General features: G+C 42.3%; 1 protein-coding gene across 2 annotated transcripts in view; it reads left to right on the top strand.

The window, feature by feature from the left end:
• ALKBH1 (alkB homolog 1, histone H2A dioxygenase) overlaps positions 1-17,889 on the top strand; it is a 188,583-nt gene extending 170,694 nt beyond the window's left edge. For both annotated transcript variants that reach the window (XM_077941561.1, XM_028851724.2), the window contains 3 exons: positions 12,964-13,054; positions 14,804-14,997; positions 16,705-17,889. In XM_077941561.1, coding sequence (XP_077797687.1) covers positions 12,964-13,054; positions 14,804-14,997; positions 16,705-17,134 — 715 coding nt within the window. In that variant the 3' untranslated portion in view covers positions 17,135-17,889. The remainder of the gene's footprint in view (positions 1-12,963; positions 13,055-14,803; positions 14,998-16,704) is intronic.
• The last annotated feature ends 500 nt before the right edge of the window (positions 17,890-18,389 follow it).

Here is an 18,389-nt window from a genome sequence, read left to right as displayed (position 1 = left end):
AGTCCTTTCCTTATTGAATAGTATGAGAATTAAACAAGATAATACGTGAGAAGTCCTTAAAAGTGCCTGTTAAAACCATTTTACCAACTTTATGTCCTGTTTGATGTTACATGGCCTCATGTTGTAGTTTTCAGAAACTGTCATGCCGATTCTAACAGAGTAAAGAGAAGATTTTCTTAAGGGGAAAGAAGTAAAATTCTGTGGTTTTTCTTTAAACCTTGGTCTGTAGGTTATGGTATTGACAGGAGCAGTGAGGAAAACCCTGTCCATAAGCTTTTAGTAGTGTCTTCTTCACAACTGAGAGCAAGGGAAAGGAAGATCATGGTTGAGTGAAATTAGTCCAAGAGAACCTACTGCTATTAAACCAGCCTGTGTTTTCAAGTAATTGATTTTTTTCCTTCTGATATATGACTCTGCAGAAATCACAGCTGTCTTTTAAGATAGCTCAGATGAATCTCTGTAATAAATCATCCTGTAAACAATGGTGAGATACCTTTTTTTTTGTCTAATAAATTAGCAAAAATAAAATATTTGATGGTCATACCTTATGTTGTCAAGGGTTGGAAGAAATTGATATGCTCAGACATTGTACTGGCAGTATTGAAAATCGATTAAGGCCAAGTTTTCATTGTGTCACTATGTGATATGTGCTTCAGTTTCCTCATGTGAGAAATGAAGGTATTGGACTGGATAAGCCATTCAAGGTAATTGAATCATGGGCAGTCAGGGTCATGTGGACAGTACATGGCAGCTCTCCCAACTTTGCCAGTCTCTCAGAACGGGAGAGAGTCTGTTATTCAAAAGAGATCCCCTGGAGGTTTTGATTAGGTTTCATAACATCCTCTGACATTGAGAACCACTGAAGTAAAGGACCTCTAAGATCCTTTTGGTTTTAATTTTCTAGAATTCTGTGGTCAGGGAAGAAAAAACTTTAAATAGGAAATGAAGAAGAAATACTTGAACTTAAGCAAAAGCAAAAATTATTTTAAAAAATACTTGAACTTAAGAACTGTGCAAAAACTTAGAGTACCTCAATTCTATGGTTTTTTCTTTTTTTTTTTTTTTTTTTTTTTTGAGACGGAGTCTCGCTCTGTGGCCCAGGCTGGAGTGAGCGGCGCCATCTTGGCTCACTGCAAGCTCTGCCCCCCGGGTTCCCGCCATTCTCCTGCCTCAGCCTCCCGAGTAGCTGGGGTTACAGGCGCCGCCACCTCGCCCAGCTAATTTTTGTATTTTTAGTAGAGACGGGGTTTCACCGTGTTAGCCAGGATGGTCTCGATCTTCTGACCTCGTGATCCGCCCGTCTCAGCCTCCCAAAGTGCTGGGATTACAGGCTTGAGCCACCGCGCCCGGCCGAATTCTATGGTTTTTTCAAAGTGAATAGCGTAGCTAGAGATTGTTGTACAAGTGTACAAGAGTTATGTGCAGGCTGGGCACGGTGGCTCACGCCTGTAATCCCAGCACTTTGGGAGGCCGAATCGGGCAGATCACCTGAGGTCAGGAGTTCGAGACCAGCCTGACCAACATGGTGAAACCCCATCTCTACTAAAAATACAAAATTAGCTGGGCATGGTGGTGCATGCCTATAATCCCAGCTACTCAGTAGACTGAGGCTGGAGAATCACTTGAACCCAGGAGGCGGAGGTTGCAGTGAGCCGAGATCACACCATTGCACTCCAGCCTGGGCAACAAGAGTGAAACTCGGTCTCAAAAAAAAAAAGTTATGTGTAAACATCTTCCTTGTGACATTGTTTATAACAGAAAAAAAAAATTGTGAAGCAGCCTAAGAGTTCATCAGCAGGAGACCAGATAAATCTAACGTGACATAAGTCTAACATGACATATCCCAGACATAGAATGCAGCCACTGTGCAAGGATTAAAAAAAACTTTAAATGCAACCCTCTAGTATATATCCCAGACTTTAAAGCCAGAATAAATTCAGTCATTTCTTACCATCTCTATCACAAGTGCCTTGGTCTAAGCTGCCATCATCTCTTATCTAGAGCACTGCAGTAGCCTAACCAGCCTCCCTTCTTAGCACAAACTCAAGTGTGGTTCCAAGGGCCCACCTTGATTAACAGTGACACTTTTATCACTCAGGAAGTTTCAAGGATTTAGAATCTCCCTAGCAGGAGCCAGGGACAAAAACCAGTCAAATTCTTTGTTACATAACATCATCACATTTAGAAAAAATCCACAATTCTTAACCATGGCTGTAAGGCCGAGAAGACTTGGCCCCCAGCTACCTCTCTACTCTCATTTCCTACCATTCCTACCTCATTTCCTTTTCATTTGTTCTTTCCCACCATGTTGACTTCCACTGCTACCCTTAAACACATTAGGCATGCTCAGATTTTTTTTCTGTACAGGCTGTTCTACCTAGGAAGCTCTTCCTTTAGATCAACAGTGTCTTGCTTCCTTTAAGTCTTTGTTCTAATATCATCTTAGAAGAAAGTCTTCTCTTATTATTCAGTCAACAAGAATCTCCTACTTCCCATCATTCTTTATCCTCTTGCTTTGGTTTGTTTGTTTGTTTATTGCTACTTTTTTTAGAGATGGCGTCTTGCTATGTTGCCCAGGCTGCCTTGAACTTCTGGGCTCAAGCAGTTCTCCCACCTCAATTTTCTGTCTTATTTTTTGTTTTCTAAATTATTTTGCTTCATTTTTTTTTTAATTCAGTGCAACATAGTTGCCAAATAACAACTTAGCTTTATTTGTTCTGTAAATTAGCTTATGAAATACTCTCTTTTTATGTATATGAAAGGTTTTTTCCCACTGATAACCTCATTGTGGAAGCAGAATTAATCCTCTCCTCTTTCTACTTCTTTAAGACTGTTTATAATGCTAGTATAGCATTTATTCTAGTGAATTGAGTCATCTATCCCTCTCTCCTTCCATTGCCTTCCTCTCCCATCTTGAAAATTTTGTAGCCTTGATTCTTACCACAGTTCTTTGTATATATTAGAAGGTGCTCAGTAAATATTATTTCAATTAAATTCATATTCCCTCTTTATTAGTCTAGTAAGAACAATGCTAAATTTGAGAAGGATCATTTAAAGACTATATAGTTTTCTTATTTTCACTAATTTATTAAATAATGTACATTTGTGCCTTAGAAAATATGTGATGCTAGGATAGCTATGAAGAAGAATAAAAGCCAGTGAGGGAGGGACTGTTAAAGGAGGAACCCAGGTACTTAAATAAGGAATTTACAATACCAAAGCATGTATACTTGAATTGAAGTTGCAGGGTGCTTTGGGGGAACAATATAGGAACTGGCTAGGAGAAAGACTTCCGAGAAGAAGTGAGTGTAAACCGTGTATGAAAAAACAAATTGGGGCCGGGCGCGGTGGCTCAAGCCTGTAATCCCAGCACTTTGGGAGGCCGAGGCGGGTGGATCACGAGGTCAGGAGATCGAGACCATCCTGGCTAACATGGTGAAACTCCGTCTCTACTAAAAATACAAAAAACTAGCCGGGCGTGGTGGCGGGCGCCTGTAGTCCCAGCTACTCGGAGGCTGAGGCAGGAGAATGGCGTGAACCTGGGAGGCGGAGCTTGCAGTGAGCCGAGATCGCGCCACTGCACTCCAGCCTAGGTGACACAGCGTGAGACTCCGTCTCAAAAAAAAAAAGAAAAAACAAATTGGAAAAATCTGCTAGGCTGAGAGTGGAGTAGAGCATTTCAGTAGAAAAAACTGTATAGTCAGAGGCACGGCCATGAAAAACGGGGAGAATAGCATACCTTATGGGAAATGCTTGGAGATGAGACTAGAAAGGTTAGTTAGAGCCAGAATATAAATGGCTCTGCATGCCATATAAGAGTGTGGACTTTGTCCTATTAACAGTGGGTATTTATCAGGATTAATAACAGATTATTCACTTCAGAAAAATAACTCTGTGGTAGTGGAGGAAATGGACTGAAAATACAGTGGTTGCAAAAAGCACAATTAAGAATTTAGGCCAGGTGCAGTGGTTCACGCCTGTAATTCCAGCACTTTGGGAGGTCGAGGCGGGGGGGGGGATCACCTGAGGTCAGGAGTTCAAGACCAGCCTAGCCAACATGGTGAAACCCCATCTCTACTAAAAATATAAAAAATAGCCAGGCATGGTGGCAGGCACCTGTAATCCCAGCTACTAGGGAAGCTGAGGTGAGAGAATCGCTTGAACCCGGCAGGTGGAGGTTGCAGTGAGCCAAGATCGTACCGCTGCACTCCAGCCTGGGCAACAGAATGAGACTCAGTCTCCAAAAAAAAGAATTAGGCTGGGTGCTGTGGCTCACACCTGTAATCCCAGCACTCTGGGAGGCTGATTTAATCCATGCAAAAGATGGTAAAGGCCTCAAAAAGATGTTGTCTACAGAGCTTAGTTACCAAGCAATTATAAAAAGTGAGAGAAAAGAAAAAGTTAAAAATTATCTACAGATTTCTACATGGCAGTGAGGGTAATACTAAGGCTTGTAATGGAAATAAGTATTGAAAGAAGAGAAGAATGAGCAGAGACTATCCTTAGTGTAGTTGGGGCCATACTGTTTTTGAAATGCCTATAGGGTATCCAGGTGGAGATGTCCAGCATGATTTTGGAAATACAGAACTGAGCTTAGGAGTAACGTAAGGGTGAGAGGGATGTGGAGAGAAAGAGATGAGATGAGGGGGTTACACATGAAGGCCATAGTGAAGCGCTGAAAATAGATGTGATTTTCTTTCTTCCTTTCTTTTCACTTTTCTTTCTCATCTATAGAAAAGACGGCTGTTGGCCCCAGGAAGCATCAGCACAGGGTGAAGAAAATAGAGCAGGAAAAGACACCAAGCAGCCAGAAGGATATGAGGAAAAACAGAAGAAATGCTGTTAGAGGCTAAGACAGGAAAATGTTTCAGGAAGAGAAGGGCCAGCCATGTCAAATAGGTCTAGGATTTGACAGTTAATTGGTGTAGTGAAACTGAAAAACTAGATTCAGTAGTGGTATGAACAAAATTCAGATTACGGTGAGGGGAGAGAGTGAGGAAGGCAAATGTTGAATTATTTAAAAGTTTAATTATAAAGGGAAGGAAAGATGGGTAAGGGGTAGAAGGAGGTGAGGTATAAGCAAGGTAGCTTGCATAAATGACAGAGAAAATGTTTTTGTTGTTTGTTCTTAAATATGTAGGAATATTAAACATGTTTGAAGGCCAAGAGGAAAAAAACAAGTTCGGAAGAGGGCTTGAAAGTATGAGAAGAAACATTCTATTAATGGAGAAAGGCCTCAGAGGCTGTGTCAGGGAAATAGGATATAGTATAGGTAGAGAATTAGCTTTGGAAGAAAGAAGTAGGACCACTTCTGAAACCAGGAGGAAGGATCAGGTGAAAATTTAGAGAAGTTTAGTGGTGTGGGAGAGGAAAGTTGAAATTGTTCATTGGATCATTTGAGCAGGCTTCTGTTTTCTCACTGACGTAGAAGGAAATAAGAACAAAACTAAGGACTTGAGATGAATGGTGAAGGTTTAGAATAGAAGATGGTTAGATAAGACAGTTTAGAGGGTTAGAGAATACTGAATATTTGCAAGATAGCAAAAGGATGTTAGCAGTTACGGTGGCGTTGGACATCCATTTGCAATGAGTGACTGGGAGTGTCAGGTTGAGAAGGGAGAGAAAACTGAAAGCACTCAAACCCTGAAAGAGTGGAGTGGCAGGGCATAGTGGCTTACGCCTGTAATCCCACCACTTTGGGAGGCCAAGGCAGGTGGATCACAAGGTCAAGAAATCGAGACCATCCTGGCCAACATGATGAAACCCCATCTCTACTAAAAACACAAAAATTAGCTGGGCGTGGAGGCACGCACTTGTAGTCCCAGCTACTAGAGAGGCCCAGGCAGGAGGATCACTTGAACCCAGGAGGTGGAGGTTGCAGTGAGCCGAGATCACAAACACTGCGCTCCAACCTGGCGATAAAACGAGACTCCGTCTCAAAAAAGAAAAAAACGATTGCTAAGAAAAATGCCAACACTTACATAAGGCGCTTACCCGTGACAGAAACCAAGCAAACTGCTGTATGAGCACATTCACCAGGGGAGAAGGTGGCCAGCCCACCCATCCATCATCCTTCTGCTAGTGCCTGGAGAAGGCAGCAGGGAGCATAGCATGTTTCTTTTTTAGTGAGACCCAATAATTAGGGTCATGGTTGCTTGGAAACATTCTTTTGGATAATTGGATAAAGATGTATTAGGTGCCAGCATATTTCCTGCATTCTTCAAGGTGAGAGTTGTATTGGTACTGATCCTTCTTGACCTCCTTTTGGATAAGTCAGGTTTAAAAAGAGAACAATCCACTCCCTTCAGTGATTCTCTCAGTATTTTATGCTTAAAAATGATCCGGAAGCATGTTAAATGGTGTTGGCCTTACTGTTCACAGTGTTCAAGAACAAATCTTGGAATTTTCATTACCCAAGAGGCCCATGGTTAACCAGAGAGGTCCCTAAATAGTACTAAGACAAGAAATGTTTAGTGCTGGCCAGTCCTGCTCTCACGTATTGAAGGCAGATATTAACAGTTGTTGCTACTTTCCTTTCAGAAAATACAAAGGCAAGAATTGAAATCAAGTTTTCATAAGAGGATATAAAATGAGGGTCTAATGCACTTACATGGGTTTAATACATTACAAAAATATTTATATCATTCCCCCCAAAATGGCATAGACACTCAAAGATCAGAATTTTTCTTGCAGTAAGCAAGTTTTTAAGCTATTCTTTTTTTCTTTTTGTTATGAGGACTGAACTTAATGCTTTTCAAGGTAAGACTCAACTCTGCCTTATTTTACATCCTTGGACCAGTCCTCCTCTATAATATAACTCAAAAACTTAAAGCCTTTTTTTTTTTTTTCTTCTGAGACAGGGTCTCACTCTATGCCCAGGCTGGAGTGCAGTGGCACAATCTTGGCCTACTGCAACCTTCTCCTCCCAGGCTGCTGCCTCAGCCTCCCAAGTAGCTGGGACTATAGGCGTGCACCACCATGCCTGGCTAATTTTTTGTGTTTTTAGTAGAGATGAGGTTTCACCATGTTGCCTAGGCTGGTCTCCAACTCCTGAGCTCAGGCAGTTCACCCACTTCAGCCTCCCAAAGTGCTAGGGTTACAAGCGTGAGCCACCATCCCCAGCCCAAAGCCTTTCTTGTAATCACACAGTTAGAGTCCTTTGTTTTTTTTAAGATGGAGTCTTACTCTGTCACCCAGGCCGGAGTACAGTGGCATGATCTTGGCCCACTGCATCCTCCTGGGTTCAAGCAATTCTCATACCTCAGCTTCCTGAGTAGCTGGGATTACAGGCACCCACCACCATACCTGGCTAGTTTTTGGTTTTTTAGTAGATACAGGGTGTCACCATGTTGGCCAGGCTGGTATTGAACTCCTAACCTTAAGTGATCCGCCCACCTCAGCCTCCCAAAGTGCTGGGATTACAGGCGTGAGCCACCGTGCCCAGTGAGAGATGTTATTTTGGCTTCTTAGAAAAGGAACTAAATTAGAAAAGGTGTATTACAGTATGATTCTGTTCATGCTGTCACTATAATTTTGATAATTTTTATTGTTAATAACATAAACCTGTGTTAATTATCATTATTATTATATTACTCTGTTCTTGAATATTAGACTAAATCTTTTGGTGGAAAAGCAGTTTGCTGCGGCCATATCGGATGTCTAAAATACTGTCACCTTTTGAATTATTTCCAAAGCTGCATTATTGTTACGTTTATTGTTTCAGATCAGTCTGACATTGATATGATAATATGGATTCTTCATAAAATGAGGCTGGGCACGGTGGCTCATGTCTGTAATCCCGATACTTTGGGAGGCCAACGCCAAAGGACTGATTGAAACTAGAAGTTCAAGACCAGCCTGGGCAACATAGAGAGACCCCGTCTCTACAAAAAAATTAAAAATTAGCTGGGCATGGTAGCACACACCTGTAGTTCTAGCTACTCAGTAGGCTGAGGTGGGGAGGATTGCATGAGCCTGCAGCAAGCTATGACTGTTAGGAGGCCGAGGTGGGTGGATCACCTGAGGTCAAGGGTTCAAAACCAACCTGGCCAATATGGTGAAACCCCATCTCTACTAAAAATACAGGTGGTGCATGCCTGTTTTCCCAGCTCCTTGGGAGGCTGAGGCAGAAGAATCACATGAACCTGGGAGGCGGAGGTTGCAGTGAGCTGAGATCGCGCCATTGCACTCCAGCTTGGGCAACAAAAGCAAAACTCCATCTCAAAAAAAAAAAAAAAGAGCCGGGCGCGGTGGCTCAAGCCTGTAATCCCAGCACTTTGGGAGGCCGAGGCGGGCGGATCACAAGGTCAGGAGATCGAGACCACGGTGAAACCCCGTCTCTACTAAAAATACAAAAAATTAGCCGGGCGCGGTGGCGGGCGCCTGTAGTCCCAGCTACTCAGGAGGCTGAGGCAGGAGTATGGCGTGAACCCGGGAGGCGGAGCTTGCAGTGAGCCGAGATCGCGCCACTGCACTCCAGCCTGGGCAACAGCGTGAGACTCCGTCTCAAAAAAAAAAAAAAAAAAAAAAAAAAAAAAAAGAAAAAGAATAAAACAATCTGTTATTGAGCTAGAAAGAAATGGAAGGTATTGTGTTTTGTTTTTTAGTTTGGGCTAGAATAGTGTTTTTCAAAGTGTAGTTCCTGGACCAGCAGCACAAGTATCATTTGGGAACTTATTAGAAATGCAGTTCTCAGGCCCCACCCCAGACCTGCTGAATAAGAATTTGTAGGCCTGGACCCAGCCATGTGAGTTTCAACAAGCCTTCTAGATGATTCTGATGTACATTAAAGTTCGAAAAACACTGGGCAAAAATTAAGTGGGATACAGACAGGTTCTGTTAAAGGCTTTCTGTAGAGCTCTTAAGACTCTTTCCGCCTTTCAGCTGGAACTGCCATCTTCCAGTCATTTGCCAAAATGACAAACACAAAGGGAAAGAAGAAAGGTACCTGACTGATGTTTTCTAGGCCTTTTAGAAAACAGAGTTGTTCTTTTGGCCATGTATATGCATATCTATAAGAAAGATGATATTGTCAGCTGGGCGCAGTGGCTCATGCCTATAATCCCAGCACTTTGGGAGGCTGAGGCGGTTGGATCACCTGAGGTCAGGAGTTCAAGACCAGCCTGGGCAACATGGTGAAACCCTGTCTCTACTAAAAATACAAAAATTAGCTGGGTGTGATGGTGCATATCTGTAATCCCAGCTACTCGGGAGGCTGAGGCAGGAAAATCGCTGGAACTTGGGAGGTGGAGGCTGCGGTGAGCCGAGATTGCACCACTGCACTCCAGCCTAGGCAACAGAGCAAGACTCCATCTCAAAAAAAAAAAAAAGAGGAGGATGATATTGTCGACATTAAGGGAATGGAAATGGGTACTGTTCAAAAAGGAATGCCCCGCAAGTGTTGCCATGGCAAAACTGAAAGAGTCTACGGTGTTCCCCAGCATGCTGTTTGCATTGTTGTGAACAAGTAAGTTGAGGGCAAGATTCTTGCCAAGAGAATTAATGTGCGTATTGAGCACATTAAGCACTCTAAGAGCTGAGATAGCTTCCTGAAGCATGTGAAGGAAAATGATCAGAAAAGGAAGCCAAAGAGAAAGGTACCTGGGTTCAACTGAAGTGCCAGCCTGCTCCACCCAGAGAAGCACACTTTGTGAGAACCAATGGGAAGGAGCCTGAGCTGCTGGAACCTATTTTCTATGCTATGGATTCTTAGCATAATAGGTGTTAAAATAAAATACCCCTGGACTGTTTTTTTTAAAAAAAAAAAAAAAAAAAAAAAAAAGACTGCAGCTTGGTGTGGTGGCTCACTTGGCACCCTGGGAGGTCAGGGCAGAAGGATTGCTTGAGGTAAGGAGTTCAAGATCATCCTGGATAACATAGTGAGACTACATCTCTCTATTTTTCTTTTTTGTTTTAATTAAACAATAAAAATAGGCCAGGCGCAGTGGCTCACACCTGTAATCCCAGCACTTTGGGAGGCTGAGGCGGGTGAATCACCTGAGGTCAGGAGTTCGAGACGAGTCTGGCCAACAAGGTGAAACCCCGTCTCTACTAAAAATACAAAAATTAGCTAGGTGTGGTAGTGCATGCCTGTAATCACAGCTACTTGGGTGGCTTAGGTAGGAGAATCACTTCAATCTGGGAGGTGGAGGTTGCAGTGAGCCAAAATCATGCCACTGCCCTTCAACCTGGGTAACAAAGCAAGAAGCTGTCTCCAAAAAATAAAATTTTTGAAAAGACTCTTTGCCATTTAAATACTCAGGGTGCCATCTATTTTGAGTTCTGGATTCCAGTCTCAGATAACCAACTTCTTTCATCTTTTTCTACCACTTCTACCATCTCTTTTTTTCCCCTTCCTCAAAAACACATAGATTCAATATTCATATGATCATCATCATCCTTTTCTTCAACATCATTTTCTTGTATCCTAGAGATTACCTTAAAATAAGGAATTGGCTACAAAGTAATATATTTGAAAGAGAAATAGAATGGATCACCTCTGTAGGGTGCTTATGTAACTCTGGAACTACATCTATATTGCCATTAACCACAAAGTCCACATGAGTCATACTTATTTTTCTGTCTCAGGCTACTAAAATAGAACATGTTCTCTAGAGGAGAACATGAGGGAATTCTTTGATTTGTACCTTTAGCTGAATAAACATTGGTAGACCTCAAGTTGTGTTAATAACTACATTACATTTTTTCATTTTTCAGTTTTTATGCACAAATATTAAATAATATGTGATTGTTATCCATATTGTAATTGTTCAAATCAGCTAGTTGCTGTCAGTGGCCAAGCCTTGTGTTTTTCCCTAAATTATTAGTTGTCTGTCTCCTGTTGTGTCAGGGAGTCCCCAAAACCACACCCAAATCTGATGGTTTGTCAGGAGGACTCAAACAGGACTCAGCATACGGTCATACTCACAGATGAGATTCATCACAGTGAAAGCATACAAAGCAAGATCAGCAAAGGGAAAGGGGCCTGGAGCAAAGTCCAGGAAAAGCCAGGTGCGTGCATCCAAAGTCCTCTCCCAAGGAAGTCACACAGGATATGACAATGGATTGTAACAAAATCTGTGAAATGTCTACCAAAGAAGCTCAGTGCCTAGGTTTTTACTAGGAGCTTGTCATGTAGGCAGCCTCTGCCTGACACATGCCAAAGTCACAAACTCCCAGAAGCAAAGCAGCTGTTGACCATGAGCCATATTGTTTGCACAGGTTAGGTGCAATAAGCCACTCTTAACAGTTCCAGAGAATTGTGTGAACCTTGCCAAGGACCATCTTTGTAAGCAGACCATCAGTCAAGTCTGCTATGTCTCTTTTCTGCACACCTGTCCTAAATAAATCAGTGTTTGTCCATTCCTTTTTATCTGCTGGTCTTGATGTATGTATGTGTCATGATGTCCTTCTTAGAATGTAAACTCTGTGAGGACAGATAGCTTCTATCACTCTTTGTCAAACATCAAGATGAGTGCCACTTAACAGTGTGGGCCTCAGTAAATCCTTTGCTTTTGCTTGTGCTGTGTGCCTATATTGCCTATTGCATCACTCCCTGTTTAAATGCTGCCCATTCTTCAGTGCCGTGCTCAACTCCCCTCTGCCAAGAAGCCGCAACTGATTTGACAGCTGACTTTGAGCTCTCCTCTTTCTTAATTTCGTGCGCCTCAAAGTGTGCTATTTACTTTAGTACTAGATTTTATACTGCATTCAGTTTCCCTCTAATTTCTCCTTAGACTTTCTATTCTTATATTTGTCATTTCCTGTCACAGATTCCTTTAAGAAATATGATATTTTCCTTTTCTTAAACAGCCATAGTTTTTGGACAAAAAAAAATTTGATTGATCAATGATGTAAATAACAGAGAAAAATTAAATCATTAGACCTACCATTCTCATATTTTTAGATATTTGGAGGTGAGCCAAACAAGCTTCCTCTTTAGAAAAGGAGTAGTGGGCCGGGCACAGTGGCTTACACCTGTAATCCCAGCACTTTGGGAGGCCAAGGCAGGCGGATCACCTGAGGTCAGGAGTTTGAGACCAGCCTCACATGGAGAAACCCCGTCTCTACTAAAAATACAAAATTAGCCGGGTGTGGTGGTGCATGCCTGTAATCCCAGCTACTCAGGAGGCTGAGGCAGGAGAATTGCTTGAACCTGGGAGGCAGAGGTTGTGGTGAGCCGAGATCGCACCATTGCACTCCAACCTGGGCAACAAGAGCGAAATTCCATCTCTAAAAAAAAAAAAAAAAGAAGAAAAAAAGAGTAGTTAATCACATAGATTCGATCAGACAAGATGTAATTGCAGAAAGAGCACCTCTCATTTTTACAGAAACCTGTGGTTTGAACAACGGTATGTCAGAAACCCAATCAGTTACAGTGTTGCCTTAATTGTTAGCTAAGCCTCGGTTATCTAAGCTATGTTATACAGAGTTAAAGAAGTCATGTTAAACCAGTTATTTTTTATTGTACTATACACTATATTTTGCTAAACTTTTTTTTCCCAACCTGCAATTCTGGGACACCACCATCATTATAGAAACATAGAAATCATTGTGATTAACCATACCCTACTTTTAGCAAACCAAACTGAAAATGTTCTGTAAGTCATATTTTTGGTTGCCCATAGTGCTCTTGGTACCATTTCGCATGGACTGGTAAAGACATTTCTCTTGTCATTGTTGTCATTCTTTCTTTATCGTTACCGAGATGCTGGAGACTTGTGATTTAAAGTTGACCCCATTCCGCAGCGGATTTAGAACGAAGGAGTATAAATTGGAAGTGCTAACATGTTTTTCTCTGTTAATGTATTTGTGGTCTACTGATTTATCTCTTCTAAATTCTCCTACTGAGTCTTGGCTAACAGCTTATACCATGTAATACTAAATTTAACTCCAGAGTCTATACAAACGGCTATTGCTGCAATTTTACATGAATAAATGCTCTTCTGTCACCAATCTTTGCAGGTATAAAGAAGTGACCAAACGGAGACCCCGAAGTTTACTGGAGAAACTGCGTTGGGTGACCCTAGGCTACCATTATAACTGGGACAGTAAGGTATTCAGGTTTTCTTAAATCTTTTGTTTTCTGTTTATAGGCTTCTTTAGCCCACATAGTTGTATTTCTTCCTGGCCACGCTTAAGATATCAAGATTATACATTTGTGGGAGGATCCCTTTCTTTTATTTCCTTAAAAAAAGTCTCAACTGGGCCAGGTGCCGCGGCTCACATCTGTAATGCCAGCACTTTGGGAAGCTGAGGTGGGCGGATCACTTAAGGTCAGGAGTTTGCTGCCAGCCTGGGCAACGTGGCACAACCCTGTCTCTGCAAAAAATACAAAAGTTTGCCGGGCCTAGTGGCACACACCTACAGTCCCAGCTACTTAAGAGGCTGAAGTGGGAGGATTACTTGGACCCAGGAGGTGGAGGTTGCAATGAGCCAAGATCGCACCACTGCACTCCAGCCTGGGCAACAGAGCAAGACTCTGTCTCAAAAAAGAAAAAAAAATCTCTCTTTAAGTATCTCAAGAGGAATGAATTTTATTATCCCATCAGATTGACCAGTCAAATTGCCACTAAGCCATGTTGCAAGCTGAGAGGTCCAAAACCAAACTGGCTATAGTATTTTAGTTGCCTTTTTATAAATTAACTTTTTAGTTTAGAATAGTTTTAGATTTTACCTTTGTCTCAAATAGTTAACCAATAGTAATACATTACTGTAACAGCAGCATTTTTTTTTTTTTTTTTTTTTTTTTTTTTTTTTTTTTGAGACAGAGTCTCACGCTGTTGCCCAGGCTGGAGTGCAGTGGCGCGATCTCGGCTCACTGCAAGCTCCGCCTCCTGGGTTCATGCCATTCTCCTGCCTCAGCCTCCTGAGTAGCTAGGACTACAGGCGCCCGCCACCGCGCCCGGCTAATTTTTTTTTTGTATTTTTAGTAGAGACGGGGTTTCACTGTGGTCTCGATCTCCTGACCTTGTGATCCGCCCGCCTCGGCCTCCCAAAGTGCTGGGATTACAGGCTTGAGCCACCGCGCCCGGCAACAGCAGCATTTATACTTCATTTAGATTTCCTTAGTTTTTAGCTAATAGCTTTGTTCTTATATCTAATTTTCTAATATCCAGGATCTTACCCAGGATACTACATTATATTTAGTCATTGTGTTTCCTTGGGCACCTCTTGGCAGTGACAGTTTTGAGTTGCCTTTTTACCCTAACAGAACTATCTCATTTACAGATAGAGTATACTATACTAACTAGAGGGTGGTGGAGTAATTGCTTCATGTATAGACTCAATGCCGTATATAGCACAGTGCCTGTTATATAACAGTGCTTGGGTTCTTGAATGATTCATTATTAGATCATTGGATACCTCAAGAATGGATGGTGGCTTAATGTCTGTAATCACAATGCTTTGGGAGACTGAGGCAGGAGGATCGTTTGAGACCAGTCTAGGCAACATAGGGAGACCCTGCCTCTGCCAAAAAAAAAAAAAATTAGCCAGGCATGGTGGCATGCACCTGTGGTCCTACCTACTTGGGAGACTGAGGTAGGAGGATCACTGAGCCCAGGAGGTCTAGGCTACAGTGAGCCATGATCACACCACTGGACTTTAGCCTGGACAACAGAATGAGACCCTGTCTTTAAAAAAAAAAAAAAAAAAAAAAAAAAAAGATGGATAGATATTGCTGTGTTAATATGTTAATGTGACTTTGTAAGTAAGATTAAAGTGGTAATTAATCTTATGCCACAGTTTCCTATATTCCTGAGATCATTGTTTATTTTTCTTATTCTCTCTACATTTACCAAAGAAATACTCAGCAGATCATTACACACCTTTCCCTTCTGACCTGGCTTTCCTCTCAGAGCAAGTAGCCGCTGCCTGTGGATTTCAGGGTTTCCGAGCCGAAGCAGGGATCCTGAATTACTACCGCCTGGACTCCACACTGGGAATCCACGTAGACAGATCTGAGCTAGATCACTCCAAACCCTTGCTGTCATTCAGGTGAGTGAGTTCCAGGGATTTGGGATTACTTTTTATCATTTAATTCTTTTTTCTAAGGCATTTTACTCTAAAATAAATACAGGTATTTAACTTTTTAAAAAATGGCTGGACTATAATCTTCCACTTCTGGGAATTTTAACAAATTATAGTTACTATCTCTGTTTAAGACACATGAAACTGCCGGGTGCGGTGGCTCATGCCTGTAATCCCAGCACTTTGGGAGGCCAAGACGGGTGGATCACAAGGTCAGGAGATCGAGACCATCCTGGCTAACACGGTGAAACCCCGTCTCTACTAAAAAATACAAAAAACTAGCTGGGTGAGGTGGCAGGCACCTGTAGTCCCAGCTACTCGGGAGGCTGAGGCAGAAGAATGGCGTGAACCCAGGAGGCGGAGCTTGCAGTGAGCTGAGATCCGGCCACTGCACTCCAGCCTGGGCGACAGAGCAAGACTCTGTCACCAAAAAAAAAAAAAAAAAAAGACACATGGAACCTACCTTTTGTTTTATTTTTATTTTTTATTATTTTTTTTTGAGACGGAGTCTCATTCTGTCACCCAGGCTGGAGTACAATGGCGTGGTCTCAACTCACTGCAACCGCCACCTCCCGGGTTCAAGCGATTCTCCTGCCTTAGCCTCCTGAGTAGCTGAGACTACAGGTGCACACCACCATGTCCAGCTAATTTTTTTTTTTTGTATTTTAGTAGAGATGGGGTTTCACCGTGTTGCCCAGGCTGGTCGTGAACTCCTGAATCCGCCCACTTTGGCCTCCCAAAGTGCTGAGATTACAGGTGTGAGCCACCGCACCTGGCCATAGCCCACTTTTTATAATGAAAGGTATTATCAGTGCTCTGTGGAATAGACAAGTGGAAGGCCATAAAAGCAAAGTGAGTGACCTTTGGGATAGAAGAGCAAAATATAGAGCAAAGCACAAAAGCCTGAGTGGTTTATTCTCCTTGTCTCCCTAAAAGTAAGTTTAAATTTGTGCCAAGTTTTGCACCTGTATCTCAGCAAAGTGCCTTTTATTAATTGCCTTATCTTTAAAATGAAGAATGGTAAACATAGTAAAGAACTCAAATGATTTTATTGAAAGACTCAAAGACACATCAATAGGCTGGGCATGGTGGCTCATGCCTGTAATCCCAGTACTTTGGGAGGCCGAGGCCAGTGGATCACTTGAGGTCAGGAGTTTGAGACCAGCCTGGCCAACATGGTAAAACCCTGTCTCTACTAAAATACAAAAATTAGGCGTGGTGGCACATGCCTGTAATCCCAGCTACTCCGGAGGCTGAGGCACGAGAATCACTTGAACCCAGGAGGCTGAGGTTGCAGTGAGCCGAGATCGCGCCACTGCACTCCAGCCACTCCAGCCTGGGTGACGAAATAAGACTCTGTCTTTAAAAAAAAGCATCAATAAAACTTAAATGGATAATGTTAAAGCTAAGTTCTTCATTTGCTTTTTTAACTGCATCAGATTTTATTTTGCAGCAGTTCTGTGGGCTGTTGTAAGTATAGGTAGAAGGTCATGAGTTGGTCACTTATAGACACAAGCCAGAAGAGAAGGATCTTAGCACAGTTTTAAAAGGAGGATTTGGGAGCAATAAATATCAAGTTGAAATTAGAAAATAACACAGTTGGCAGTAACTTTCCCAGTCATAGTTAATAAACAAAACTTACTCTTGCGTGTTGTTTTTACTTATTTTTTGTAGCTTTGGACAGTCTGCCATCTTTCTCCTGGGTGGTCTTCAAAGGGATGAGGCCCCCACGGCCATGTTTATGCACAGTGGTGACATCATGATAATGTCGGGTTTCAGCCGCCTGTTGAACCACGCAGTCCCTCGTGTCCTTCCAAATCCAGATGGGGAAGGCCTGCCTCACTGCCTAGAGGCACCTCTCCCTGCCGTCCTCCCCAGAGATTCAATGATAGAGCCCTGTTCTATGGAGGACTGGCAGGTGTGTGCCAGCTACTTGAAGACTGCTCGTGTTAACATGACTGTCCGACAGGTCCTGGCCACAGACCAGAATTTCCCTCTAGAACCCATCGAGGATAAAAAAAGAGACATCAGTACAGAAGGTTTCTGCCATCTGGATGACCAGAATAGCCAAGTAAAACGGGCCAGGATAAACCCTGACAGCTGAGACTTGGAGATCCCATCCTTTTACTCAGGCACCTGCTTACCATAAATGACCATGTTATTGCGTATTGCCATGGACTTCAGCACCCAGATAAGCCAAAAACAGAGACAGGGAAGAACTCATTGATGATCACACTGTTGCCTTGGAACCCATGCAGAAGTAAACTCATTAGCCACTTTGCTCAGAGAAGTGTTTGACATGGTCTGATCCTAGTTACATGTTGGCTGTAATGTTGAGAAGTCAGTCCAAGGAGGTATGTTCTTCCACGACAGCCTTCTCAGCCTCTGCCGTTTCCTTTGAGGAAGGTAGAAGTGAATTTATATGTCTGCAGAGTCTTTAAATACCTCAGATTTTATTAATGGGAAATACAGTACCCTTCCTTCCACTGCATCTGGTAATTTATGGTGAAATTGTGGTTCCGTGAACCAGCTATTAGTCTCATCTTCTTAACTCCCTCAGTCATCATCAAATTCTTTGATCTTCTCTGGCTCTCACAGAAGAATCCTTTACACATGAAAACAATGGGACTGGAAAATCTTGTCTCTTAGAAAAGAAATTAATCACAACTATCTCTCTTGCCTAAAAGATAAATGTATGTAAACCCAAGGAAAGGGGAATTTAGTTTCTCCACATGTCATTTCGGTCTCTAAACTCCCTGTTGGCTTTTTAATGCAATTTTAATTGTTGAAATAAAAAAGTCCCAAGGGTGTTTTGTTACTGTTTTCTCCATGAATAAACTCACTTGATTTTAAATTAAAGATCTATATCTGTCTTTGGGGTTTAGTGTATCTGGAATTAGGGTTTTTTGTCTGTTTTTCTTTGCTGTATTGTTCATGCTATTGAAGCCCTCTAACTGTTTCTGCCCTACACCACCCTGCTCTGCCCTAAGTATTCTTTGTGGCTGTCTCACAGAAGAGAGAACATTTCTTGATATTCCAGTCACTGCTGTTTTGTCGGAGGGTAGGCGGCTTGGAAAATGTAGGCAACGCCAAGTTTTAATCTTTGTATCCCCAACAATTTGACTCACTATATTGTGGTCCAGGTTACTTTACAGTTCTCTGGACCTCGGTTTCCTCATTCACAAAATGAAGATACTATTGACTACCATCTTCCTAAAGGGATATTGGTATTTAAAAGAGAATTAAGTGCTCCTTTCTAGAAACATGTGCCAAAATTGTTTTATTATATGGGCTCTTTGAAACATCCTAACTTCCTTGTGTGGAGGACTGGCTGGAAGCCAGTTTGGTACCTACTGTTT

This window comes from Macaca mulatta, chromosome 7, assembly GCF_049350105.2.
Source record: "Macaca mulatta isolate MMU2019108-1 chromosome 7, T2T-MMU8v2.0, whole genome shotgun sequence".
Classification (NCBI taxonomy): domain Eukaryota; kingdom Metazoa; phylum Chordata; class Mammalia; order Primates; family Cercopithecidae; genus Macaca; species Macaca mulatta.
The sequence above is the reverse complement of the archived record's forward strand: the minus strand, read 5'-3'. Positions and strand labels throughout refer to the sequence as shown.